The sequence below is a fragment of the Tenebrio molitor genome, chromosome 6, assembly GCF_963966145.1.
Source record: "Tenebrio molitor chromosome 6, icTenMoli1.1, whole genome shotgun sequence".
Classification (NCBI taxonomy): domain Eukaryota; kingdom Metazoa; phylum Arthropoda; class Insecta; order Coleoptera; family Tenebrionidae; genus Tenebrio; species Tenebrio molitor.
The window spans coordinates 444,088-472,007 of record NC_091051.1 but is presented as its reverse complement, the minus strand read 5'-3'; the positions used below and the strand labels follow the sequence as shown (position 1 = coordinate 472,007).

General features: G+C 43.7%; 6 protein-coding genes and 1 non-coding gene across 8 annotated transcripts in view; 3 read left to right on the top strand and 4 right to left on the bottom strand.

Annotated features, from left to right (window-relative positions):
* Nucleotides 1–3,053, top strand: part of LOC138133888 (leucine-rich repeat and death domain-containing protein 1-like) — a 41,533-nt gene extending 38,480 nt beyond the window's left edge. Inside the window, exons 2-3 of the mRNA XM_069051890.1 lie at nt 1,317–1,489; nt 1,537–3,053. Coding sequence (XP_068907991.1) covers nt 1,474–1,489; nt 1,537–2,924 — 1,404 coding nt within the window. The 5' untranslated portion in view covers nt 1,317–1,473 and the 3' untranslated portion in view covers nt 2,925–3,053. The remainder of the gene's footprint in view (nt 1–1,316; nt 1,490–1,536) is intronic.
* Nucleotides 3,054–3,111: 58 nt separating this feature from the next.
* On the bottom strand, nt 3,112–3,184 carry TRNAR-UCU (transfer RNA arginine (anticodon UCU)). The gene has a single exon. It is a non-coding gene; the product is annotated as a tRNA-Arg (tRNA).
* Nucleotides 3,185–6,181: 2,997 nt separating this feature from the next.
* Nucleotides 6,182–8,511, top strand: Ccdc85 (coiled-coil domain-containing protein 85). The gene is made up of 3 exons (XM_069051893.1): nt 6,182–7,656; nt 7,902–8,215; nt 8,268–8,511. Exons 1-3 carry the CDS (start codon nt 6,783–6,785, stop codon nt 8,310–8,312), a joined length of 1,233 nt encoding a protein of 410 aa, XP_068907994.1. The 5' UTR covers nt 6,182–6,782; the 3' UTR covers nt 8,313–8,511.
* A 144-nt stretch (nt 8,512–8,655) lies between these two features.
* LOC138133894 (uncharacterized) lies at nt 8,656–10,390 on the bottom strand. Of its 2 annotated transcripts, none has more exons than XM_069051896.1 (4): nt 10,111–10,390; nt 9,651–10,060; nt 9,415–9,600; nt 8,656–9,059 (listed from the first exon to the last, which is right to left on the bottom strand). In XM_069051896.1, the coding sequence occupies exons 2-4, from the start codon at nt 9,995–9,997 to the stop codon at nt 8,912–8,914; spliced, it is 681 nt and encodes a 226-aa protein (XP_068907997.1). In that variant the 5' UTR covers nt 9,998–10,060; nt 10,111–10,390; the 3' UTR covers nt 8,656–8,911. The 2 variants fall into 2 exon arrangements, with proteins under 2 accessions (XP_068907997.1, XP_068907998.1); XM_069051897.1 differs by having other exon boundaries at nt 10,119–10,390.
* An 11-nt stretch (nt 10,391–10,401) lies between these two features.
* Nucleotides 10,402–12,620, top strand: alc (5'-AMP-activated protein kinase subunit beta-1). Its single transcript, XM_069051895.1, has 2 exons — nt 10,402–11,214; nt 12,320–12,620. Exons 1-2 carry the CDS (start codon nt 10,546–10,548, stop codon nt 12,464–12,466), a joined length of 816 nt encoding a protein of 271 aa, XP_068907996.1. The 5' UTR covers nt 10,402–10,545; the 3' UTR covers nt 12,467–12,620.
* Nucleotides 12,576–13,879, bottom strand: LOC138133891 (zinc finger protein 664-like). The gene is made up of 3 exons (XM_069051894.1): nt 13,685–13,879; nt 12,986–13,631; nt 12,576–12,935 (listed from the first exon to the last, which is right to left on the bottom strand). The coding sequence occupies exons 1-3, from the start codon at nt 13,787–13,789 to the stop codon at nt 12,676–12,678; spliced, it is 1,011 nt and encodes a 336-aa protein (XP_068907995.1). The 5' UTR covers nt 13,790–13,879; the 3' UTR covers nt 12,576–12,675.
* A 246-nt stretch (nt 13,880–14,125) lies between these two features.
* ft (cadherin-related tumor suppressor fat) overlaps nt 14,126–27,920 on the bottom strand; it is an 89,488-nt gene continuing 75,693 nt past the window's right edge. The window contains exons 6-8 of the mRNA XM_069049875.1: nt 26,837–27,773; nt 16,974–22,320; nt 14,126–16,926 (exon numbers count right to left, since the gene is read on the bottom strand). Of these exons, the coding sequence (XP_068905976.1) occupies nt 14,355–16,926; nt 16,974–22,320; nt 26,837–27,773 (8,856 nt within the window). The 3' untranslated portion in view covers nt 14,126–14,354. The remainder of the gene's footprint in view (nt 16,927–16,973; nt 22,321–26,836; nt 27,774–27,920) is intronic.

Genomic DNA, 27,920 nt, shown 5'->3' with positions numbered 1-27,920 from the left:
AAATTAGGTTCTTTATATAACCGCACTCTTAACAACTTTTCCGTAATCTGCAATAGACTCGTTCCCAAAAGCAGGAAAAATGCATCGGATCCGGTCAAGAGAACGTTCGTTGTAACGCCACAACGTCATATCTTTCGGTCAGAAACTATTACTGTGCTGTCAGTCACCAGCAGCCAGTTAATCTTAACGAGTGGGTTGTATCTTTGAACTAAGTACATAATTATTATAAACTTGATTAGTTGGATGTAGTTGGCTGGTGTGTAGGTCTCTTTGAATTAGCTGGCATATTAATTTCCCATTTAATAGATTTGACGTCGAGTTTCCACCCTGCAACAATTCCAGCGCCTCGCTCCCTTCATTCAACAAATTTTTGAATTGCTGTGGAAAATGAAACGTGTCGAGTAAAAATTCACGGCCATTACGACGCTAATCAAGAATAATGTTTAACATCCATTAGCCCATCTTGTGAAATAAGGCCGTTTGGGAATCACGACCGCCCTCGTTAACCCCCCGATATTAATTACAACGGCCACACCCTCCCCGTTTCTAATACCGCAACATTTTTATTCGTGCATTCTTATTTCGAAATCTGGTAAAGTATTTCACCAACGTAAAGAAAAAGAACAAACTTTACATGCATATTTCGGATAATTCCGTGAAAAGTTCGACGTAATAAATTCCCGCTGATTGGTTTATCTTGTCGAATAATGGCTCCCCGGGGAAATAAAGTCGTTATATACATTGCGTTACAAATTAAAAAACTTCGATATCGCGGAAAACCCCGCAAAACTAACTTGTCAAACTTGGCACAACTCAAATTAAATCACTAACGCGTTTTGTGGTAACGGAAAATGCAGAAAAAAAGTTGAGGTCGATCGGTGGAGCTTGTCTTATGCGACCCTCGTCCAGAAGTCGGAGCGACCTGTTTACGCTGGCGTCCTCTGCGCGTCAGAAACCGAACTCTGAACATTCAGTTCAGAAGAGTATTTTTTCATCGTAAAATTGAAAACTAAATCCCATTCATTTTCCCAAAAAAACATATTTCTTGTGTGCGAGATTCGCGTCTTATTTTCGGACGTCTGTTATGAAATATCACGGGAACAGAATCCACTAAAAGGAATTTCATATTTATGCAAAAAAATTCTAGGCTCTGCATTTGGAATGCAAAACAGGTTATCAAGGCGACAATGTTGTACACAGAGGATTGCCAACCATCGATAACGTGTCAAAAAAAAAAAACATACTAAAACATAATCACCATCGATATTAAGTCAGTTTTTTGGAGATATTTTGTTTTAATAATTGTGTAATTGCAGTCAACGTCAATTATTAAAAAAGCTCGTGGATGATCGTAAGAGTCCGCAAAAGTTCGATCTAACCGAGGTTGTTGACACGTGCTAGATGATTGGAGTGACAAACGTAAACACGAGACTTACATAACCTCACTTTTTGTGTCAATTAAATTTCGAAGCAATGGGTTTCTTTAAAGGTAAATTGTAGTTTTTTTAATTGCACGAATAATCGAATAATTTTCAGAAGACGCTCCGTTGTGCGTGAAAACCGACGAAAATAACGTCGAAGTGCGAAACTACAATCGCTTCAAAGGCGACTCGGAGGGGCTGCACCACTGTAAGTTGAACGACTTTTTCAGCAACAACATTGACTTCGAAATCAACAAAATCTCCGTGTTACAATTAGACAACTGTGATATTAGCGAAATTCCACACAACATACATAAGTTAAACTTGAAACAATTGATTCTAACACATAATAAGCTCAGGGAAGTTCCTAGTTGCCTTTATTCCGGCTTGAAAACACTGGAATTGTTAGATTTATCTCACAATTTCATCGAGACTTTCGACATAGAGCCCGCTTGTAGCGGAACAATAAAAACATTAAAACTGTCCGACAACAAAATCCGCAATTTTCCCCATTGGATTTTGACCTTGCCCTGCCCTCAACTAGTCGAAGTGAATTATTGTAACAATTTTATGGTCGAGTTGAAGCCAACACATGAGCTGACCATAAGAAAATTGGAGTTGTGCAATGCTCAGTTGCGCGATTCAGACTGCGTTTTTCTGAAAGGGATAAAAACTTTGGAATATTTGGACGTCAGTAATGACAAATCGAAACGCAATTACAATCGATTCAATAATGTACCTAAACTTTTCGTTAGAGCGAAATGGAGAAATTTGAAAATTCTCAAGGCCAATAACGTGACCGTTTCCATACTGCCTCAGGAAATTTTCCGGATCGCTACTCTGACCGAACTACATTTAATTAACTGTGATTTATCTTGGATTCCTGAAGAAATTAAGAATTTTAAAAACCTGAAAATTCTGGATGTCTCAAATAATACTCTGTGTTCGCTTCCCGCGGAAGTATCTTCTTTAGAAAATCTGTCAGTCGTTAAAGCGCCTTTCAATTACATCTCGTTGGTAGCTGAATTCACAAACTTAGAAATACTAGACTTGTACAGTAATTCGTTAGAAACAGTTCCCAGTTGTATAAAGAATGTCTGCTGCATAGACTTGGAAAAAAATTATTTTGACATGTCCCTTCACGAATCTTACGAAAAGTACAAAGTGAAACGGGAACAATTGCGTCAAATGTTGGACCACGTCAGAACCGACGGCCCTAGATTGCTGCCAGTTGAAGAGAATTTTGTTGCCAACCTTGATTCGTATTCGGAAGAATTCGCTAATTCTGATAACGAAACGTACGACGTGGATACAGAATCGGAATGTTGGGACGACGAAGAACCTATAAAATTGAAAGAAAGAAATTCCGAAATAACCCCATCGGACGACGAATGGGACGCCAAAATACCAACGCCCACTGACCACAAACACAAACCAAAAAGCGTCCCTCGCCATTTCGAAGCCCACGAAGACTGGATTTTTTGCGACGTCGAAGAAGAATAACACTTATTTCAAGTTTTACGAAGGCTTTTGGTTTAATTTCCATTTTAATTTATTCGTCTAATTTGATGTTTTAAGTTTGAATTGATTTTAATTGTCATTTTGCATCAAATAAAATGTGTTCGTTTTTTATTTCATGCGGAATTTAGTTGCGTGTGTTTGATGTAGGAAAAAAAGTACGGGTGTAACCCATCCCTGGCGGGGATCGAACCCACGACCTTTGGATTAGAAGTCCAACGCGCTATCCTCTGCGCCACAGGGACGTTGACTCCTCGGCCACCCAATCAGATTAAGCGTGTAGCTGTCGTGTATAAAATGTAATTCATACAAAAGTTTTTAAGGAACGTCGTAAAGTTCTCAACTTCTCTTGTATCGGATGGTTTCAGATATCGAGATGAAAAGTTCACCCTCGCAGGTTATCTGAGTCCCCACTTCAGGTGCGAAAGACTGAAAATTGCCTCTTCACCGTCTCTTTTCGGCAGTTTTTTTCCAACTGACAAAAAGACGTGCAAATTTGCACACGAGTGACGGGTAGGATATTGGCGCTGGACAAAACCTCCACCGGCCGGAAATGGAAGTGTTAATCCTCACATCCCCCGTCCCAATCGAACGAAAACATTTCGGGCGTCATTTTCTCGCTCGTTGGCATGTTTACGTCTTGGCGTAATGGAGGTGTAAAGTTGAATCTAGGCAATAAAATACCTGAGATTAGCTCACTTGGCCATGGCCGGAATTCACAGCCTCATTGGTCCTTTGAGATTCACCTGGGCTATGGACCGCTTTGCAATTAAGATCCCTGCAACTATAAATCTCGTCTTGTCGCAGTGTCGTATTCACCACACGATGCTCTTCCGCCCTCGCAAAAATATTTCATTAACGAATCCGGCCCAAATAATAAATAAAATAATTCAAATTCTTCAGTCGGATAATTGTTTTTGTAGGAATCGCAATTCGCATTATTCTTTGGAGGATGTTCGTTGCTTTTGAGAATCCACTTAATTACCTTCTTTCCCGCATATCTCTCCGCCCCATCGCCAGACGTTTAATTTCCTTTTACTATACTTCACCAAACCACCGCTTGCACCAATCTAAATCGAAACTCACCCTTCTCCTAATTCTGATAGTTTTCCATTTTTGCGAATACATCGCCGTCGATAGCTCCATACGGCCCTGCTTTGATCAACGGGATGCACGCCAAGATGAATCCAAATGAGTCCCGTAATTCAAAGCAGTAAAATTCCAGGCACTTGCGGGAGCCATTTTGGCGAATCCTTAATGCACCCCATCGATTCCACACCGTCGTTTCTTTATTGTCTTTTCGAATGAGGGATCTCCTAACCATGCATGATTCTAATTAGATATGCCCGACCAGAGTTTTCCTTTTTACAAGATTAGGTCATATTTCCAAGTTTTCGTCCTTCGAGGTAGGTACTCCCGTGTGATTGCGCTAAATCCACCAAGCGTTGTCTTAATGCATAATTCAAGCCTTTCTACCGGGTGATCAAGAAGGACTGTTTAAGTTGGTAGTACAATTAAGAAAATTTTTTAATTCGGTTATTTATAACACTGCAACTGGATATGTTTTGTTGGTTTATTTGACAAATATCTGATATAGGTACAGCATTAACAACGACAAGCCACCAACAACCGGAAGTTACTCCTGTTATACGATTTAAAATACAATCCAGTGTTACCAACTTAAACAGTCCTTCTTGATCACCCCGTATAATCCGGCCTCGCTTTTGTCCTCACTTTTTTCACTTGACAAAGTCATGCTGTTTTAGATTATCCCTTTATCTTAAACAATATTTTCTGGTAACGCACAAGTTATATTCCGTCCATGGCTAGCAGCAGCTTGGAGTTAAGAATATTCGGATCACATTCTGGACCGTTAAAAACGACGATTCAGAGCAGCGACTTATTAAGTGAATCAAGGGGTTTTATAAAAGTACATATCTAAGTTAATAATCCACATGCAACATCCACCGCCGGTTAATTAAACTTAATACAACTTCTCTCAATAAATCTTAATTAGCGAGAAAAATTAATAAATCACTCGTTAACGAGGTTCTGCATTTTCTAAATGCACATAGACTGGAGATTTCATTTAATATTTGGTGTTTTTTTTTTAACTCCCAGCCCGGTTTCCCTTTTGAACCCGAATAATCTACGTATAAAGTCGACCTTTTCAAACATGTATGAAAGCGAGGTGTCACGTATCATGCGTAGGGTATGGTTATTCTCTTTTAAATTGTTGAACGAGTATCAACGACTTATTGCATATTCAAGAGCCGACTCGACGCTAAACACTATCGGCACAACAAATCCATATCAAATAAAAAATTTGTAGGAATGGATCTGAAGTTTTCATCGAGGATTGATTAATTCATACATGTTTTATCAAGACCGCACAATCAAGTCGAATCGTACGATAAGAATCAATCCATCACCTTTATGTTTCCACAAATGTGATGATGTAACTCGGAAAAAAAAAAAACAAACGACTTGATGCTGTTTTTTGTCTGTTCGTTGAAAGCCATGAAAACGGGATGACCCAGTGCTGAACCCTGACGAACTCCGGAACTGTCTTTTTTAATTATCTCATAAGAGTCATAAGTATTCTCTGATCTCTGTGTTCAAAATGATTTAAAACAAATGCTTCTATAGTAGATTCATTTTTGTAATGACGAACTAAAGTTACTAAAATTAGTAACTTTTGTCTTGTGAACACATCTTTTTACCGCGAATTTGGGTTTTTAAAAAGTTAGGTTATGGGTCACGTAATTTGTTCTGTCAAAACTGGTCCCAATCAATGTATTGTGAAATTAAATTTGTTTAATTATTTTGCATTTTGCTACTCATCCTCGTCATCGTTGCTCTTTTCTAAGTCCGAATCGGAATCTTCAACCAAATTAACATTAATTGGGGATGTCATGGATGCTAAAGTTTCCCATAAGCCTTGTCCTTGTCCTTCATTTAACATTTTGTACATACTTCTGAGACTGAAGCCTGTACAGCATTTAGGGAGAGTTTTATTTCAGATTAGAATTTACCGAAAAAACATCCGCCACTGCTTCTACAATTTTGTACTTTAAGTAGTTGCGTTTCCATTTTATTTTGTTGAAAGCTTTTAAAATGTGCTGGTTCGACTACTTGCTTATTGATGCTCTACTCCGTTTTGGAAATTCATTCATTTTGGCAGTGACAGTACTATGACAATTTAAATCATTGCCAACTGTCTAATTTTCATTTATTTTGTAAAAAAAATGTAACAAAAAAAAAGTTCCAGTTAGTTCGTCATTACAAAAATGAATGCATTATACGGTCAAATTGAACATCAAATTTCGCTGTTCACACACGTAATAATAATAAAATGAATTGAAAAAGATTCCAAAACTCGTCCATCATCAAAGCAACATGACGGGATGGTAATATTTTGAGGTCAGGTCCACGAGCGACCGCGTTGTGGAATTCGTGTTGGGCCAGGCCCCAGGTTGGCATTTATTCCATGCCCACCACTCTGTGCCGGTTTACCTGGCGAGTGTTGACGTCCGGTTCGTAGCTCGCTCGACTTGAGTCACATTCATGTAACATCGGCCATGTTGAGTTACGGACGCGTAGTAAACGCGCCGCAGTCGTCATCTTCGAATTCTTCGTCGGTCAGCGTTGTAAAAGTGCAAAAGTGAAGCAAACGCCCCTTCAAGATCGCTCTTCGACTTCGGGATCCCCAAAAACATCGCCCAACCCTGCCCACACCTTCAATATGTGAGTGAGTGCGCCACTTCTTTGACCTACATCGAGTTAAAAGCCAGCAAAGTATGCACAGTTCGCGTTAAGAGGTTAAGGTGACATGTTGTAAACATGTCCAATAAGAAACAGCCGTTCATCGTGAAACCACCAGCGGATCCTGCCACTTCTGCACCCCCGCGCTATCAGCCGCCCCCGCTGCCACCGCCCGGCGGGCAAGGCATCCTCAAGCACCACCCCAAAGATGCCAGCAAACAGTATCCGCCTCCTAAACTGCCCGAAAACGTGAGGCTGCCGCAAACCGGTAAACCTTACCCTTACTATCCCGAACGCGCCGTCACCCAGGTACAAGTGCACCAGCCGCGGCCCCTCGACGAGCCCGGAGTGCCCCAGGTCCGCCAACCCGTCCGCTACGACGACGAGTTTCTTCGGCCTGAGATGCTAAAGTTCGTGCGGAAGCCGGAGGACGCGAGGATAGCCGACCCCAACCGCCACATGCAGAGCATCCTCGGGGAGCTGCGAGCGCTCAAGGAGGCAAACCAACGGCTCGCCGACGACAACCAGGAGTTGCGCGATTTGTGTTGTTTTCTCGACGACGACCGCCAGAAGGGTCGCAAGCTGGCGAGGGAATGGCAGCGTTTCGGGAGGTACACCGCTAGTGTGATGCGACAAGAAGTGTCCGCTTATCAGAATAAGTTGCGCGAGTTGGACAACAAGCAGCAGGAATTGATCAAAGACAATTTGGAACTGAAAGAATTGTGTCTTTATCTGGACGAGGAGAGAGGCGGGAATTCGATTTGTCCGTCGTGCGGGAGTGCTCCCGCGGGGAACATGAGAGATGACGGAGATGGCTCCAGTTCTAGCACCAACGCCGATGAACCCGCTGTGCCGCAGCAGTTTACCGCGGGGGGTAATCCGCCTAGGAGGTCCGCCAGCCGGGAGAGGATTCTTCACGAGAACCTCGCGAGACAACGCAGCACCTTCAACGGTGAGGAAACCACTTTCACACGACGCTTCCTGACGTGGGAACGTCATTTCTCTTCCCACCGCATTTTAATAACTCATAATGCCTCTCCCACACTTTTTGAATGTTTACGTGATCGCCGGAAATGATTCATTACATCTCTCATTTCACCCCAGATTATTAAAAAAATCTAGTTTCAAACAATAACCCAAATTCTTACGGCGACTGTTTTTATTACAAATTTATTCATAATGCGTTTTCTACCGCAGACCAAATAATGCAGTACGTCAGGAATTTGGAACAGCGTGTCAAGCAACTGGAAGAGGACAAACGAGCTCTCACGCACAAAATCAATCAAATTGCCACCACCACCGGCGACCCCAGCATCGCAATTCCTCCAGATGCTGGCGTCGGAGTGTTGAGTGGCCGTCCCGAAGCCGTCGTCCGAGCTCTCCAGGTTCTCGAAGTGCGAGAACAGCTCGAGAGGGAAGGACGGATGCCGGAAAGAGCGGAAAACATGTCCGATAACACCTCGCAAGACATGGACGACGGCGAAAAAGCCCTCGTCAGGGAAATGTGTAACGTAAGTTGCCGTCGAAGTAAATATGTATTTTTTCGATCTAAATGAATTTCAGGTTGTCTGGCGGAAACTGGAAGAAGGTCCATCATCGCGAAGATGAGCCCGTTCTTGCCTCAACCTTGCAGTACAAGCGTCTTGCCATTCGAGTGACGTTCTGACATCGAATTATGTAATTTAGAGAGTATTATTTTTATACAACTATTTATTTTTTATCAAGAAAAAAAAAAGAGTATGTTAGTGTGGTTTCAAGAATTGTTATATTTTGTACAGACAGTTTGAATAAATTTTTTAACGTAGAACGCATTATCGTTTCATCGCTAATTGACTTATATTTAGAGGTATCAGTTGCAAACTACGACCTTCAAGTTCGGGTGTTTTATACAGATCTGTCGTTTCGTAAGGTAGTGTAAAAAATGGAAAAGTGGAGAGGTACGTAATCAAAATTGTCTACAATTCATACTTTATTTTAAAATGACATATAAATCCTTGAAAAGTGTCACAACAAAATTAAAGTTCTTCAGAAAGTTTTATACACGAAAAAACGACAGTGGGTAACTCTCAGAGTACCCAAAAAAAAAACCATGATTTTGGTATTAAAGCAACACCCATTTTACTTGAATAAAACGCACACAAATGGAAATGCAGAAAAAAACAATGAACCGTTATTTATATAAATACCCATTTAAAAGTAACTCATCATCAGTAACGATGACGGCGACTGCTCCTGTTGCTTCTGTAGTCGTCGTATCTCCTTGAAGACCTTTGATGTCTTCTTCCATAGTCCCTCTCGTAGTAGTCACGATCTCTATCTCTGTGGCGTCTAGACCGATCGTAGTGCGAATCGTAACTAAAAATATTTATACCATAATGAGCACCATATTCTGACTCATACAGGGCCAAAAAGCTATGTCAGTTCCACACCAAGTCACCAAGTGGCATATATGGACACCCATCAAACAAATCCATATAATATGCTTAACCAAACCATATAAATTAATACCATGTGCCTGACAAATCACAAAACAACAATTAGGTAAAGAGTTTTGGTGCACTTCGAAAGGAAACAGAAACGCCATCACGAGACAAAGCAACTCTTGATCACGCAAATTTGTTCACACCCCTCCAAACTGGTGCTTCTGACTTGATATCTGGGGTGAAAAATGCTTTGTCCCGTAATCGAAACAAGGTCAAACAAACTTTACCGTGAATCGCGATCGCGCTTGTCGCCGCCGCCGCCGCCGCCTCCGTTCAATTCGGGACAATCTCTGTAGAAGTGCCCTGAATAGCCACACTGATAACATCTCATGTTAGTGTTGAAGAAACGCCTACCAGAACCTCTAGTTCTGGGTCTGGCATGTGTCACCCGTATCCGGCTTCCAGCCACCTCTCTAAAATCCTACAAATAACCAACGAAATGGCGGCCCACACTCACCCTTACATCCCGTCTGTGGCTTTCATGGCAGCGTTTGCCGCTTTTTTGTCCTTGAACACAGCAAACCCAAAGCAAGGGGTACTGTTGGTCATCCACACCTCTTTTAACTCCCCAAATGGGGCAAACACTTTTTCTAAATCTGATTTCCTAACGTCATCGCCTATATCGGCGATGTGGAGTCTATAACCGTCTGCTTCACTGCTTCTACTTCGAGACCTTGAACGCGATTTCGAATAACTGGAGCGGCTCTGTTTGCTTTTGTTACTATTCTTGCTACTGTTTGATGTGCTACGACTGCGTCTCTTTTGAGCCGGATCGGGGGACTGAGACTTTTCCTGGTCGTTGTCTCGCATTTTCACTAATTTTTACACGATGACAGAAAAGATAAACAAATGGCAATTGTTTTTGGCGTGCACCTAAAATGGCCGCCGACAATTAAATCGGTCCAAAAACACCCATTACTTACCTAAATACCGATTTTTAAAGGCTTCTCTACAATTTCTTCTATCGATTTAATATTATTAAAAAGGTAGGGATTTTTGTCCGACGCCAAAAAATGACGCCACGTGACGTAACACCCACAAATCCCAACAAGCCGGCGGTAGTTAGGATCACATCGTTTACCTACTTTCCAATTCCGTGTGCACAAAGCACAATTTCAGTTGTGCGTGTCCAAGACGAACGCATTAAATTCAATCAGCCAGTGATATTTGTCGCCCCATACAATTTTGACGTGGACGTGTGGCCCATCAATTTAACTGCTCTGACCTCCATTCTAGCGGAGTCACTTTAGCCACCATCCTGCAAACTGTCAATCCATTACGTCAAATGTCAACTGTGACACTACGCATTGTAAATAAGTTTATTAAATGTGCCATTAAGTTTATTTAATCAAGTGAAAATGGGCAATGCAGGCAGTGGCGGGGCGCCCCGCGATCGTCAAAAGCTAGGCGATCCGGTGCCGTCATCTCCATCGAAAGACGGCCAGGCTTTCATTTTCGACAAAAAACCCGAGCACAAATTGGTGTTTCAAAGTTCGCAAGACGACGAGGAGCCGTATTTCACGAGACCAGCGATGTTGGAGTACGACCATCAAAGACCGCGGTCGAATACTGTGTCTGAGGGTACCAAAGTGAACACCAGTGATAAAACCCCTACAGTGTTCCGATGGGAAGGAGGCGGTAAGGACGTGTACGTCAGTGGTACTTTCACGGAATGGAAAACAATACCAATGGTGAAAAGTCACGGGGATTTCGTGACCATAATTGATCTACCTGAGGGTGAACACCAATATAAATTTTATGTAGATGGTGAATGGAAAAATGATCCCTCAAACAAGACAGTTGAGGATGACAGTGGGGTTAAGAATAATTTAATCACAGTAAAGAAGTCAGATTTTGAAGTTTTTCAAGCGTTAGATAAAGACAGTGAGAATGTCAATAATGATTCTACTCAGAAAGAGTTTTGCCAAGAAATACCCCAGAACAAACCATGGGAGAAAGTTTCAGGACCCCCCATTTTGCCACCACATTTGTTGCAAGTTATTTTGAACAAAGACACTCCTCTTTCGGTATGTTTACTTGTATACAGGGTGCGTCCTAAAAAACGCCGCCATCTCCGGTATTTATGGCTCAATTTCAATAAAACAAAAACTGGAATAATTCATTTAAAACACTATAAGCACAACATAGATTTTTTTCCCAAAAAGTCATTCAAAGTCAGATGATAGTCAACTTTGTTTTTTCAAATAGCTTGGTAATATATATTTTTATTCCGATTTTGAAAGAGATTATTTTTCTGAATCCAGTGATATGCCACATGTTAGAATGCATTTAACAATAACCGCTAAAATAAATAAATAAAATAGCATTATTGGAATTTTTTTCTTCGAAAAAAATCAAGAATGCTATGGAAAACAATCCTAAACGCAATATTTATTACACGTTTCGTCAGATTTTTTTTTTTTAAAGCTTCAGAAAGTATTGTTATTGCGTTTAGGATTGTTTACCATAGTATACCTGATTTTTTTCTAAGAAAAAAATTCCAATAATGCTATTTTATGACATAAAGCATTTAAAAAAAAAACTCGGTCCTGCGTCCCTCGTTTTTTCAAACCATTCTCTCGTAATGTAAAATGCCTAATAACGTTACTTATATCGTAAATTACTATTTCATTGTTTTTACGATGAAATAGTTATTTATGCAACAAGTGCAAAAAGTGAATAATTATTGCACGCGACGTGAAAATTATCCCAAGAGCCGCAGGCGAGTGGGACAATACAAGTGCAATAACACTTTTTGCACGTGTTGCATACAGCATTTTTTCTACGATCGAACAAAAAAACGAGAAAAAAACAACGATAAACAACAGTTCAGTCCTGTGCGTCGTGTGAAAAATGCAATAACACTCACTTTTTGCACGATCGTAGAAAAAAAAAATTAAAACATCCAAGGAAACTTTTTGACAACTATTTTTGATCTATCAAAAAATGACATGCTTTGCGACGTGATAACCATGCATAAATGTCGCGTTTCTTTTGACGGTTGTAGAAAAAAGTAATTTGTTCCAGTTTTTGTTTTATTTAAATCGACCCATAAATAACAGATATGGCTTGCGGCGTTTTTTAGGACGCACCTGTATACCCATATATTTTTTCTGATGACTTTTTTTATAGTGTGAACCAACTCTTCTACCTGAGCCAAATCATGTAATGCTTAATCATCTTTATGCTCTGTCAATAAAAGACGGCGTTATGGTCCTTAGTGCGACACACAGGTATCGCAAAAAATACGTCACTACTCTCCTCTATAAACCTATATAAGAAATTAATGTTGTAATGTTGTTTCTTTGTCTTAGGGTTGTATTATTAGTTAAATTTGCTTAAAAATATTAATTTTCATGACTTTGTGATCATATTAAAATATCCCTAATTATGTTAAAAAAAATATTTACTGTACATAAAAGAATATTAATCAGTCAAAGTGTTTCATTTGTGAAAGTGTAAAAATGTAATAATGATTACATAAACTTTCATGATGTGTTGTGTTTTGACTTTAAATGAGTCATCAAAGACACTTTTTGAGGGAATGCCATTGGACAAAATTCACAAACATAAGGTTTTTCATTAGTGTGTTGCCTAGTGTGAACTTTTAGGGAATAAGGACTGGTGAACCCTTTACTACAGTATACACACAAGTAGGGCCTTTCCCCTGTGTGACTGTGCATATGTTTCTTCAAATCTCTGACCCTTTTTCCACAAATGGTACACATGACTTTTCCAATTTCAGGATCTAGAAAACAGATAATGATGCAAAATTTCTTCACAATAAAAAAAACTGACCTATATGACTTTTAAGATGCCTCTTGTACTCTGCTTTGACTTTAAAAGTTTTGCCACAAACCTCACAGGTAAAAATGACTCCCCTGTGAATCAGTAAGTGTCCTCTCAGAGATTCAGAATTTTTAAATACTTTCCCACAGTGTTTACATTCAACTGGCGCCTCTAAGTGTAACTGAACATGCCTTTTTAAATTATCTGACCTTACAATCATGCCACAAACATTGCACACCCCTGGCGCCACATGTTCTGTGCGTCTGTGGTTATATAACTTGAATCGCGACGGAAAAGTTTTGTCACAGACGTTACATTTGCACATTTTCATGACAGCAATTGCTTTTTTCACTGATTTGACAATACTGGTTTCAATTTTCTCCGAGGTGTGATCTGAGTCACTTGCATGATCCAGAGATGAGTCCACGTTATTCAGAACGGTTGTTTCGCCGTCTTCGTTTTTAACAAGCGGCTCGCATAACTCGATTTCGGCGTTTTTTTCTGTTTGTTTACTTTTCGTTCGTTCTAAGGTCGCGTTTCTCTCTCTCAACTCTTTATCGCTGTTTATTATAACTTTTCGGAAATTGTAAAGAGTGTTAACGTTTGTTACGCACTCCTGACAAATGTTGGAAGGGTAATGATCATCTTCTATTACCTGAAAAGGGCAAACTTGGAGTTCTTGGGGGTTAGAGTTTGTCAATCAATTACTTGAATGGACGAAATCGCTTCGATTTTGTAGATTAAGCACGAGTCGGTGTATAATGAGGTTAAAGCAGTCGGTACTCGCAAACATGTCCTACAGACATTTTCCATTTTTTAAACGAAAGAATTGTATACGAAAATTATGTTTCTCAATCTCAAACTTGACTGACGTTTAGCTCGATTGACAAGCAGGTCTACCAACAATAGTAACACTCAAAGAAAAGTATGAAAGAATGCTAGTACAGAGATAACGTTATGTTATCTCTGATTCGTACTTTAACTAAATACATAATAATAAGATTATTTCGTAAGATAATATTATTTATCAACAAAGTGAAAAAAGTTGCGACTGCCACAATGGTGCCAACAGTTAATTTTTCATGTCACTAGTTCGCTCTGCGGGGGCTTAGGTAATCGCTTCAAATCCGTTAACGAAAAAAAGAGATATTGATTTTTATAGTTAGTTTTATTAATTAAATATTCGTTTCTACACTGCTGGACTTTTTAGTAAAAAAGTATGTACACAAGTCTTGGGAATAGGAAGACGCAGTTTACGCTAAATTAATTTACATAAAAAATTACAAAAAATATGGCAAGAAATTACAAGACCCTTGATACAAGGTTTACTTCGTTAAGAATTGATTTAATAAGTCTTTTAATACGGCACTAAAAAATTCTATACATATTCCTCGGAAGGCTTGGGCGCGTTTGTTAACCTTAACGAGGATGGCACCCTTCCATTCACTGAGTCAGGTAACTCGGCAATGTCTTTAAATACACCAGCTAAACTCTCGAAGTTTGGCCCCCAATTGAGCAAATAATCCCATCCGAGTCCCGTGGTGGACGGCGACCCGGTTGACGGTCTGTACAGCGGTCCCTCCAACTCGTCGTCGGAAGCGACCAGCGTGCTCATCGATCCCCTATACGACGAGTCGAACCCGTCGTAAGAAGGTAGAGGAATGTTACTCTTGCTTCCCGAGCTGGAGTCGTTCCTTCGGGGATCCGGCTCGTTGGTCTTGTACTTGTCCCCCGCCAGACTGGCGTTGTCGTACTCAATTTCGGAACACGTAAAGCTGTCGTTCCCACTTTCGTCCGTCGTTGTGGAACTGTGATGTGTCTCCGGCACCGGCGAGTGGTGCAAGTGATTGAGGTGGTTGGTGCCTCCGCCTCGTGGCGCTTCACTCGAACTGGAAACGGCGTCGAGGGTTGAGACCAAGCTCGAAGTCCTCGGCCTCGAATTGAGTCTTTCGATCTCTTCGGCGGTCAAGCCCATCCCACCGGAAGGGTTGGTGACGGGGGGAGGTGCTGCGGCTTTTCTACTACTGGAACTTTGACCGCTCAGTTGTGACATGACGGGACTGTTCAAACTCCTTTCGCTGTTGCTGTGAAGGACATCTTTTCCCACGCCTCCCGAACTGGAGGTGGTGGCCAGCAAAGCGCTTTGGAGTGGTTTCCCGCTTATGTCGTGGAGCGTCAAGATTCGAGGTTGTTGAGCGCTCATCTCGCTGCTGGGACTCAAACGAGCCAAAGGGGTGCTTTGGTGGGGTCTCGAACCCGGACTGGTGACCGGAGGCGCTCTAGGGGGGTATCCGGCAGGATGGTGTGGCGAATGGCGGTGTTGGGCTTGTGCTTGTGCTCCTGCGTGTTTGTGGTGGTAACCGGCCACCGGTGGCGGCGTAGCTTTGTATTTTCTCACCCCGCCGGCCTCCCTGTATCCCTTGTAATGGTAAACTATATCGATGTCAGAAGGTGCAATGGAACTAGCGTTCTCCAAGTCGTAGTGTTCGGGAATTTCCGAGTTGAGATCGTTGGGTCCGTGATCGTGGTTGTGATTGGAAGTCGGAGGAAGAGGAGGGTGATGTTCTTCTCTCATAGGAAGACTCTTACTGACTACTTCTCGTTCGATGATGTCAGGTCTTTGGGGCCTGGGCAACTCCCCTTGGATTATGTCTCTCTCTTTGTACTTTTTGGACAGCAGTTCCGGCCCCACTAGGGGATGTCCGCCGATTCCTCGAATCACGTCGCCGTTTTCGGAGTGGTACCCCATCGAATTATCACCGGAATGCAAGCCGCGAACTAGGACATTATCGTTGACCGTATTCAAACCGTTGGTGCTCATCATGGCGGTACTGCCATTCTGTTTGGTGTGCAATCCAGAAGGACTACCTGGAGCACCACCTTTTTCTTTGTGCTGTTTTCTCAATCTAAAAACTACGAACGAAACTAATATGGCAACAAGTAACACCACAAAGAAAACTATAACGAGAGTGATTCCGATGCTGAGAGGATCGGGTGTGGCGGCGGTACCAACTCCGACAGGTCCGATGCAGTCTTTGATGACCCTCCCTTTAAAAATCACCTCGTGGAAGATGCTTCCGGTGCCGTTGAACGGTTGGATTTCGTTGTTGACGGTGAAATTACTGATGCAACCTTCGAAGGGTTGAGGGGTGGAATCGCGGGCGTAGTAAAAAGTTCTTTGGGCACCTCCGACTGACAAATACGTAAGATACGGGTCCAAAAAGTCGTGCACTCCTGCCGAATCGAGTTCGTCACCGAGTCTGATACCGTCGAGGAGGATTTCGAGACCGCGACTGTGCGAGTGTAGTGTCAAATTATGCCACCGTCCGTCCGTCACGCTGGCATGGGAATCAGTCATGTTTACACTATTCGACAATTTACTTATGTACACGATTTGTCCGTTAATTAGTTCTACTGAGGTATATTGTTTATTGCTGGTGGAGTATAAGATGACACCTTTGAGTTGCACCGTCCTGAATAATAAACTGACACTCTTCGCGGGTGATTCGTTGGAACGTTTGTGCCTCTTCCACGAAGTCGAGCCGCCGTACAGCGATTCTAACAGTTGCATCCGTTTGTGTTTCTTCGAGATGACGAACTCGACGAAAGCACCGTCGCTGAGAGTGATGGGTTGGAGGGCGTTGTGGCAATTCGGTGCGATCAAATTGTCGCCACAAGTGCAGCTCACCGAACTCCAACGGTCCAAACAGGTGCCGAAACCGAGGCAAGGATCGGAAGAAACGGCGGCGCAGGAGCCTCTCCTGGCGCAGGTGTTCTGGATCCCCTCCGATTCGAGCGGATGACTGAGGTTGAGCATGCGTCCGTTGACCGAGACGCTGTGAACGCAGCCCACCAAGTCGTCCGAACGGATCTGTCCCGGTCTCTCTAGCACCGGATCCGCGTTGTTCAGTCCGCCGATCAGGAGGAGCTGGTTGTTGAAGTTCAAAGTCCTGGAAAAGAAGCGTTAGATGGGAGCGGTGATTAATCGCCAACTTACCCCGCCGGTCCAATATCATCGGCGTAACAAGAATTGTCACCGGGACGGCATTCTTCGCATACATCACCGTGTTCCATACATGGAGCGACACTTAATGACACCACTCGGCCGTTCCTAGTCGCGATGATTTTGTGCCAGCTGCCATCCGCAAGATTGTTGTCCTTACCTCCTACGCTGACGGAAGTTACGGCGGTGCGGGCACCGCCGAAGGAGAAGACGGCTCGTCCGTCGATCAACTCTACGGCGACAAAATCGCTCCGGCCGCCGGTCTGCAGGCCGTAATTGTACACCAGGAGGGAATTGGGTTTGGTCGTTGAAAAAATAAAGGTTATGTCGTTAGTGGCGGCGTCGAGAGGAGAAAAAGCCATATATGAGAGTTCTTGGAAGCCGTAGGTTGATTTTTCACAATGTCTTCCGTAACGACCGTCGGTACAACTACACTTGTATCCAGGCTTGAGACCCACACAGAGTCCACCGTGCAGACAAGGGTTCGGTCTGCACGAATCCGCCAGAGCTTCGCATTGATTTCCCCGATATCCGGGCCGACACAGGCAGAAAAACGACGAACCGTCGGGACTTTCCCGACAGGAGCCTCCGTTCTGACAAGGATTTTCCGAACAAGCGTCTCCGCGTTCCAACTCACAATATCTCCCGTCTTTCGAAGGAGGACAAATGCAGTGGAAATTGAAGCCTTGTCGACGGCACTGTCCACCAGACTTGCAAGGATTAGGTTGGCAAGGATCTTGACGTTTATTGCACTTTTTCCCAGTGAAACCGTCAGCACACTGACAATTGTACTCGTGAACCACGAGAGGCGAAGTGAAGACGATGTTTTGGCTGTCTGTTATTTTCGTATTTCTCCTAACTGTAATCTCTTCGGTGCAAATGCCGCCGTTTTCGCAAGTGTTATCGTTACAAGGAGAAAAACCGATTTTGATGTCGTTTGTCAAGAACAGACTTGCGATGGTTTCTCGCTTTTTTATTAGATTTTCAACCACGTAATCTTTGCTGCGATAATTGATCCCGCTTTTTACGGCCACTGTAAGTTCAAGGCCGTCGTCGGTGTCGTGTAAGCTGTACAGGAGGAGGACTTCACCGGGGTGGAGAGAAATTTTCAGAACATCCAACAGGCTGCGATAGCTTTGGGCCAAAAACTGTTGGCTTGTCACGTTACCGATTCGAATTGTGATGGAATTATCAACCGTTTCGTTATTGAACGTGACAAATTCCACAGTGACCGTGGACACAACATCCGAATGTTTCCCGTCGTTTCCCGACACCGACAGAGAATAACCTTGTCCTGGAGTCACTCTAGAAGCGTGCAAGTTACATCCCGAGGGTATCGATAATATTCCAGGAATCGTGGGAGCTTGCAGTACTTTACATTTGTAATCACCAGTCACGTCCGGGTCGTTGGGATGAACATCTGCGATTTTACCAACAGGAAAAGCTCCGTTGAAGGCATAAATTAACACGTGGACAGATCTAGAGCTCGAAGGACTGTCGTTCTGATCCAGAACTTCGATCGTGACGCTGTGTTGCGATTTCATTTTTGGACTTCCGCTGTCCTCCACTTCTACCAAAATTTCCAGCTGCGGGATTACTTCTCTGTCGATCATTTTGGTACTGACAACCACTCCCGAGTGCTTGTCGATTCTGACATAATCGCGATGTTTGCCCCCTATCAATTTGTAAGTGAAGGGGGCCCCATTCGGAGGTAAATCTGGATCTTTGGCTGACAACGTCATGATTTTAGTATTTGGTGGTTCATTCTCTAGAACTCTACCAATTACCTGTGGGGGATCGAATACGGGACCGTTGTCGTTGATATCAGCGATGTGTATCTTCACCGTTGCTGTACCGGTTTGTGGTGGCAAACCCGTATCAATCCCTCCCACCACGAGCGAATAAATCGGTATGGTTTCCCTGTCCAGAACTCTCGCAGTTTCGATTTCACCCGATTGAGGGTCGATTTTGAAGGCTTGTTCGGTATTACCTCCGATGATGGAGTAGCTGAACTGATTGTTCTGAGGCCGGACATCTTTATCAACGGCCTTGACGGTCGTCACTTTGGTACCAACACTCGCACCTTCAGAAATCTCCACGTCGTAGAGATTCTGGAGAAACTCCGGGGGATCGTTGCCATCTTGAACTTCGACGATAACTTGGGCTTCGTCCGTGTCGTTGCCGCGTATGCCGCCAGCGTTTTTGGCCATGACAGTCAAAACGATGCGACTTTGTGTCTCACGATCTAAATTTCTGGAAACGCTGATTACTCCAGTCTCGGAGTTGATACTGAAACCGCGATCGTTGCTAGAGCCCACGAACAAATAGTAGACCTTTCCGTCTTCGCCCGAGTCTTGATCCGTGGCTTGGATGGTACCGATCGGGGTTCCGACTTCTGTAGATTCAGACACGTCGAAATGGAAAGTGGGTTGGATGAATCTGGGATAGTACTCGTTGACGCCGTTGACGTGGACGCGAAGTACCGCGGTACCGAACATCGATGAATCTGGATTGCTGGCGACGATATTCAAAGAATACAAATTATTTTCTTCGTAGTCGAAACTGTGCCTCGCAGTGATTCTACCAGTTTTCTGGTCAATTGTGAACATATCTTTGTCGGTACCGTCCGATATCGAGTACTGGATGATCGCGTTTTTGGGCGAGTCAATGTCCGTGGCTTTGACTTGATAGACGAAACTGTTTGGCGGAAGATTTTCGGAGATGTACGCTTCATAAACGGACTGATTGAACGTAGGCGAGTTATCGTTGATGTCTGTCAGCGTTATTGTAAGCATAGCGGTAGTACTTCGAGATTTGAAACCTAAATCTTCCGCGGTTATGTTGAGGTGGTACTCTTGGATCGTGTCGTAATCTAGCGGTTGCAAAATTGTAACGGCACCAGAATTTGCGTCGACTGCAAACTCTTTTCTTTCGTTGCCGCCAGAAATCTTGTAACGGATCATTCCGTTGGGACCTTGGTCTCCGTCAGAGGCACCGACTGTTAAAATTGTGGAACCCAGAGGTTCGTTTTCTGGTACTATGACTTGATAACTCAAGGCAGTAAAGACCGGAGTGAATTTGTTTTCTCCGGTTACGACTAGAGTTACAGTAACTTCATCTTGCTGAGGTGGTACCCCTCTGTCGATCGCTCTCACTCTAAGAATGTACATTTTGCCAACGTCCGTCAGTGGATCAGTCAGCGTGATCCATCCGCTGTATTTGTCAATAGCGAAGTGTTTGGAACTGTTGCCGCCGACAATAGCGTAATGAATTTCGGCGTTGACCCCGAAATCTTGCTCGTCTCTTGCTGTCACTTTCAGCAATAATTGACCTTCGTGAGCATCATCCGGTACCGGAGAAAGATACTCCGAATCTTCAAATTTAGGTGCGTTGTTGTTGGCATCCACGACATTGACAGTAACCAAACATTCCGAAGACATCGGAGGTTTGCCGTTGTCAGTGGCCAAAATCGTAAGTGAATACATATTTTCGGGCGACGACTCCAATTGCGTGTATCTGTAGCGCAAGCTGCGTTTGCTGAAGATATCTCCTGATGCTGGATCCACCGTGAAGAGGTCGGACGGTTGCTGGAGCGAGTAGCTTATCACAGAGTTGGGTCCTTGCTTGTCGCGATCGGTTGCGGTGACTTGTCCGACGAAAACGACATCTCTTTGGAGCTCTGGGAAGTTGAAACTGTAGAAGGAATGTTCGAATTCCGGGGCGTTATCGTTTTGGTCTTGGATGGTGATCGTGAGTGGCGTTTCGGCCTTCCAAGCGCCATCAACAGCAGCAACTTTGAGCAGATATTCGTCTTGTTGTTCCCTGTCCAAGTGGCCCACAACAGTTACGTTACCGGTGATCGCGTCGATTTTGAACTTGTCACCGGGATTTTCGGTGAAACTGTAGGTCGCGTTCGCGTTCTCTCCGATATCTTTGTCGGAACTCGTGACTTGGATGACGAAAGATCCGATTTCAGCGTTTTCGGTAACGTTGACGCTAAACAAACGGCTGAAACGTGGCGGATTATCATTTTTGTCAAGAACTGTAACTAGCACGGTCGCGGTTCCGGTGAGTTGAGGCACTCCTTGATCGAGGGCTTCGACTACAAGCTCATAACTCGGGATATCTTCACGATCGAGTCTCGTGTTGGTGTAAATCTCGCCACTTTCCGAGTCGATCTCGAATGCTCCGTCGAAATCGTCGGTCAACTTGTACGTGATTTGCCCGTTCTCCCCCGCGTCGACGTCACTTGCGGAAACTTTAACGACAAGTTGCGGCGGCGCCTCTTCTTCGAGAATCGAGGCGTTGTAGAGGAGACTGTTGAGGACCGGGGGGTTGTCATTGGCGTCGGTCACGTTGACTGTAAGTTGCAAAACTGTGCGCAGAGGCGGCACATCCGAATCTCTCGCTTCGATCCAGACCTCACACTCGGGGGAGGTTTCGTAATCCAAGCCTTTACCGGCAACTTGCACTTCTCCAGTGTTTTTGTCCATCGTCAAGGCTTCGCCGATGTTGCCTCCGGCGATGGCGAATCGAACGTTACCGGCGGGTCCTTTCTTCGGTGAAGTAGCTTTGAAACGCGCCACCAGTTTACCGGCTTCCACGTTTTCGGCAAGAACGAAACGAGTTTTGGCCGCCGACGTGAACGAAGGAAACAGATGGTCTGGTTTGAGGAAGACGCGAAGTTCAGTGCTGGCCTTCCGCGGACTTTTGCCTCCGTCTTTGGCTTCGATTTCCAAGTTGAAGATGTTCGTGGAAGACTTGGAAAGGTCTTGGAAGGCTTTGATCACGCCAGTTTCCGGGTTTATGGTAAAGTTTTTGGAGTGTTCGCCGGTCAAAGAGTACGTTATTTTGCTGTTGGCATCGATGTCGTCGTCTGTGGCTTTCGCTCCGAAGACGAACTGCCCCGCTTTGGTCTTGTCGGAAATGTAGACTTCGTATTTGGTGGAGGTGAAAGTGGGTGAGTTGTCATTCTCGTCGGTCACCACGATCGTCAAGTTGACCGCTGCGGCCCTCGGTTCCGTGGCCGAGCAGTCTTGAGCCATCAGAGTGAAATAGTAGATGGCAATTTCTTCTCTGTCCAGAATGGTGGACGTGGTGATGACGCCGCTGTCTTGGTCCACTCTGAACCTGTCGACTTTGTCTCCGAGGAGGCTGTAGCGGATCTTGGCGTTCAGTCCGACGTCTTTGTCTGTAGCCGTCGGCGTGAGGACCCACGTCGAGAGAGGCGAGTTTTCGGCGACAGTTGCGTGATAGGATTGTCTTTTGAATTCGGGACTGTGATCGTTCACGTCTTGGACTATGACCTTGACGGTTCCAGTTCCGGTCAAAGGTGGAGATCCTGGAAAAAAATCGACGGTTGAACAACTTGAGATTCTGCGAGTGTTAATACCGAGAATATCGATTCGGCGTTGTGAATGTAAATAGTTAGATGAGTGACAGTCGGTGTTTAAGATGCCGGAGCGTTGTTTAGGTCCCACGGCCTTCGTTGGCGAGCACTTGAATGATAATTATATGAAGAGAGCGCGAGACGGGGTTTTTGCCGTTGGATAAATAATGGGTGTAAAATAACAATTTTATTAGGCACGATGTTTGACAGTTTAACTAATGATTTCGACTTCCGCTTCGGATGGATCCTTTAGCATGTCCGCGACATTCGTAAAAACTCGGTATGTACTCATGAATCTTGATGTGGTGCCGCATTACCCGCCAACAATTAATTATAATAATTTGTTGGAAGTAGATAATTGCGAATGAAAGACGACAAACGGAATAAATGGAGAAGGAGTATGCGCGAAAATCCGCGACATGACTAATGGCCCGTATTGGAGAATTTATGCATGGGTTTTGGTTTTGTTCGGTCAACGACAAGACATCAACGTCAAATATAAATGCAGTTTAATTCCCGGTTTGAATTAAGACGGATGGTGGCCGTTGGGGCGGAGTCTCGAGATGATCGCTCGAACCTGTCCACTGACGCCATGTTCCCAGCTGGATGAGCGATTGAACATCTAACGACTAGGACGCGCTCGTTTATACCGCGAATATTTCAAAACATTTCAATTTCGTTATTAACAACGCCACCGCTGGATGTTGACCTGGAACGGGCGCGGCGACACCTCCACGCAATCAAAATACCTCAAACTGGCGAGATTTGTGCGTTTCCGCTTTCCGAAATGCGTGAGAAATGCGAAGCACGCATCTCGTGCGTGTGTGTTCCATCGATGTCGGACCATCATAAACGACATAATAAAATGGATAATTCGCCCGGTGGAACACAGCCCGGAAGGGTAAGATGGCCAATTTCCAACACGTAAACCCAATTATATCCGGCCAAGGGTCTGCAGAACAGTTACCCGAAAAAGAATTAATTTTTGGGTCAGCAGACGCACATGAAGAATTCTTGTTTGTAAACAAATTAAATGAAGGCCCTAGGAATGACGTTTTATGCTAGGACCACCTGTCGAGCGGACTCAACTCTCGGAGATCAAGAGAAAAGATAAAGGGTAACCGTGGAAAAAAAACTGGTGGCATAACTTTATTAATGAGATGTGCAGTAAGAACTATCCGTTTTCGAAATTGAATTTCTGTGAAGGTTCAGATTTTGAAAAATCGAGCCAGGCCCTTGTCAAAAGTCTGCGGGGCAATGCAGACATTCCGCTGCGCCTCTGACATAACGGTGCCTTATTGCAGGTACATGCTAAATACGGTCCCTATTTATCTATCGCACATCCCATTACACGAGCGCGAGATATGACGACGGAGTTAGCAATTCCGAGCCGGAGGGCGAGCAAGCTCACCGCACATAACTAGGTTTGCACTTAGAAATTCATTCGCGGGTCAGCCGGGGTCATCCGCCCCTACAGCCAATGCAAATACGGCAACCGTACCTCCAGATTGATGCGGTTAATCCCGGAAATTTCGGATGAGCGAAAATGTACGTCAGAAGAGATGCCGACCGCTTTGTCTCTTCAGTTCGTTACGATCGGTAATGTAGATGCTAATCGCAGCATCGTGAGAACTCCGCTTCGTGACAATTCATGTTAGTTTAAGTGACGGCCGGTGGGGTACGTGCACCGAGGAGACGGCGTCCAACGCACACCCACCTACGTTTCCCATGTAGAAAGAATAATTCCAACCGACGATCAGCTATCGTCTGTCGTCTAGAGGACCGTCGGACACCTGCACAAGGTGGAGGAATTTTGACAATTTTTTTTTTATCTAGATGCCGATATCTGTGATCTCGTAGACACAGAGCGACGGTGATGTTTTCGATTGACGGTGGTGCCGCTTCGTCAAAAGTTGGAACGGTCCAAGACAGACACGAAACGTGTTCCAGGACATTAGTACTATCAAAAAAAGTTGATTCATTTTTGTAATGACGAACTAAAGTTACTAAATTTAGTAACTTTTGTCTTGTGAACACATCTTTTTACCACGAATTTGAGCGGTAGATTTTACTTGAATCTTTAATGTTGGCATATAATTATCAGTTAATTCATCCTCCGCAGCAAACGAAGTCATTTGCAAGCATGTGTTATAATTTCCTATATTGTTCAAAAAATACTGCGATTGTGTTGTAGTTCCAGAAAATAATAAGAACAAAACCATTGAAACAAAACATTGGGGGTGCTTCATTTGTGAGTTTTAGTGCTTTGCAATGTGCAAACTTGATTTAAGTTCCAACAATAACAGGAGCAACCTATTCAATTTCAAATTAACAACAAAATACACATATTTACAAAATTGTGTCAAATTGTATAAAATCACTTAATTTAATCGATATTCAACAGCAGGCGAAATTTGAATAAATCCAATCTTCGAGTAACACTGTCAAACTGTCAAACAGCGCTAGCGCTACCTATCGGATTTCATTCAAACCACTCTCAGCATTTCTCAGCTCAGCACTAATAAAAAACTGTAAAATTTTCAGAGATTTTCATCGATTTCATTCAAACCACTTCTTAAATGACCCCGGCACTAATAAGAACCAACTATGAAAATTTCAGCGAAATCGGTCTATAGCAAACACATGTACGAACAGTCGTTTTAATAGATTAGAATATACGGAAAAAACATCCGCCACTGCTTCTGCAATTTTGTACTTTTCGCACTTGCGTTTCCATTATCTCGATGAGTAATTTCTTTTATTTTGTTGAAAGCCTTTAAAATGTGCTGGTTCGACTACTTGCTTATTGATGCTTTACTCCGTTTTGGAAATTCATTCGTTTTGGCAGTGACAATAATGTGACAATTTAAATCATTGCCAACTGTCTAATTTTCATTTATTTTGTAAAAAAATCTAACAAAAAAAAAGTTCCAGTTAGTTCGTCATTACAAAAATGAATGCATTATAAAGTCCATTCAAAAATTAAAAAAAACCACCAACGTCCTCGATAATTACTATCGGCAACGCTGTTTAGTGTAAAATTTGGTGAGAATTGTAAATTTGAGGTTAAGTGTTTATTAAATGTCTTGTTTTTCTAGCCATGTTTAAGTAAAAATAATAAGAATCAATAAATAAATGAAACGTGCTGCTAATAAAACAATATGAACGGAATTCAAAGCAATTGAATTTTATTTTGAATCAAATACATAAATGTCATAATTTATAGTTACATACCAACATAGTATGAAAAAATATCTACCTAGGGTTTTTTAAATTTTACCAACCTAAAGCAATAGGTGGTGGTTTTTTGAATTTTGAATGGACTTTAGTTACTTGACGATTAAATTTGAAACAATGGTCGACTGCGATGCGGATGTGCCTTGTACACATCTCCCTTTAAGCGACGGAAGTGCAGTGCGTGCCTTTTCCACGGTGAAATGGTAATTCCAGGTGAATATACTCGCCAGAACCAATCCCGATGGAATTTCGACTAGATCCGTCAGTCGATTTTTTCTCTCTTGGACTGACCGTCTTTGTCGTGCTTCATCGACAGTGACAGAAGGTTTGCGATAAATAATCCCGATACGAATCGGACGCGGCGGTTTATAAGAATCGAAAGAAGAAAAAAAAATCTTTGAGAGTACTTGACCCGAGTTCAAATCTATAATAACTTGAGGCAAGTATAACAATACGCGCGGTGCACGATCTGTCTTGTCTCCATTTAATGTAATGTTCTTGGTTTATAGATATTGCCGATTGAGGCCCTCGATTTAGCCCGATATCGCGACGGCCATGGGTCTCGCTTCCTGGTACTAACGCAGCCCCCCGTCGACCGTAATAGTGACAAATTGCAATATTTTATCGACAGATCTGACCGCGTTGCTTTACTGTTTTCCTCGTTCACATTCATTATTTAACCATTAGATTTAACTGGTCATTGCCGTAAATCATGTTGATTTACGGGTTTGCACCAAGAGCGCCGACGAAAAATCAACGCACCGTCTGGCGACAAATCGCCGAAATTTCTCGCGAGCATCGGCGATATCTCGCGGAAAAATTCTCCGGACGAGCTGGCTTGATAAATATTTTCATTAAATCAAACGCAGCAGTGTTGACAAGAAAATGACTTTTCACGAGACAAATGCCGACAACGTACACTCCGCTTATTACTTACCATTCTAGCAAAATATATGCGTACTTATAATAATAAATTGCGAGCTGGAATAAAATCAACGGGACAAAAAAAGTTGAGTTGCCGAGCCACTGCATTTCTCAAATACTCATTTCTATTATCGGCGATATGTTTTATTGCCTGTGCCACTTATTCTGACCAGTGGCGTAACCTGATCCGTGCTCGATTAATGGAACTTGGTGCACAAAAAAAATCTGTCACACGTAGAAGGTTCGCCAGAGTCTTTTTCAATTCTTCGGTAAAAAAAAAAGCAGAGAAAGGTAAAAAAAATTTTACCTGTGTCCATGGCACCCAGCGACAGCGTATATTCCGCTTGTATTTCCCGATCCAGAGACCGCAGAAGCGAAATCTCCCCCGAAGAGGCGTTGATCCTGAAGGTGTCCGACTTGCCTTCCTTGATGAAGTATCTGACCAGCGAGTTGAGGGGCGGCGTGTCGGCATCGTACGCCTGCACCGTGATGACGTATCCTCCGTTGGGCGGTATGGTGTTCTCCATAACGTAGGCTAAATATGGCGAATCCAGAAACGTGGGTGGATTATCGTTAATATCCGAGACCGAGATTGCTATTTCCGCGGTATCGGACCTCACCACGTCTCCGTTGATGTCGCCGGCGCAGTCTTCCGCACGTACCGTCAACACATAGCGCGACTTCCTCTCGTAATTGAGGTTCTTGGCCACGCGGACGACACCTGTGTCTTCGGCGATGCTGAAGTCACGGTTCGTGTCGCCGGAACTGATCGAATATCGCACGCGACCGTTGAGACCGTCGTCGATGTCGGTGGCGGACACTTGGAGGACGCTGGCCCCGATCGAGGCGTTCTCAGCCACGGAAGCGCTGTACTGCTTCGGGTCGAAGACGGGACTGTTGTCGTTCTCGTCGAGGATGCGGACGAAAATTTGCGTCTGGGTGGCTCTCGGTGGATCTCCGCGGTCGCGCGCCGTCACGGTGAGGGTGTAGTTGCTTCGCGTTTCGCGGTCGATCCGGCCGGACACGCGGAGGAGGCCGTCGACGGGTCCCAAAGAGAAGACGCCGGAAGTGGTGGGATCGTTGCCGAGGGAGTATTCGATGTAGCCGTTGCGGCCCTCGTCTTTGTCGACTGCCTTGACGGCCATCACGACCGTGTTGATGGGGATGTTTTCGGCGACGGAAGTCTCGTTGGGAGTGATGAACTCGGGCGACATGTCGTTCACGTCCTTCAGGATTATGGTCACCTGAAACATTATTTTTGACTAGGATCAAATCGTGTTTTGGACAAATAGAGATGTGTCGAAGATACGCAGAGCGCGTAAGGGTGTTAACACGTCGAGGACGCTATTGACTCTGTAAACACTCCATCATGGGTAAATCAACCAACTTAA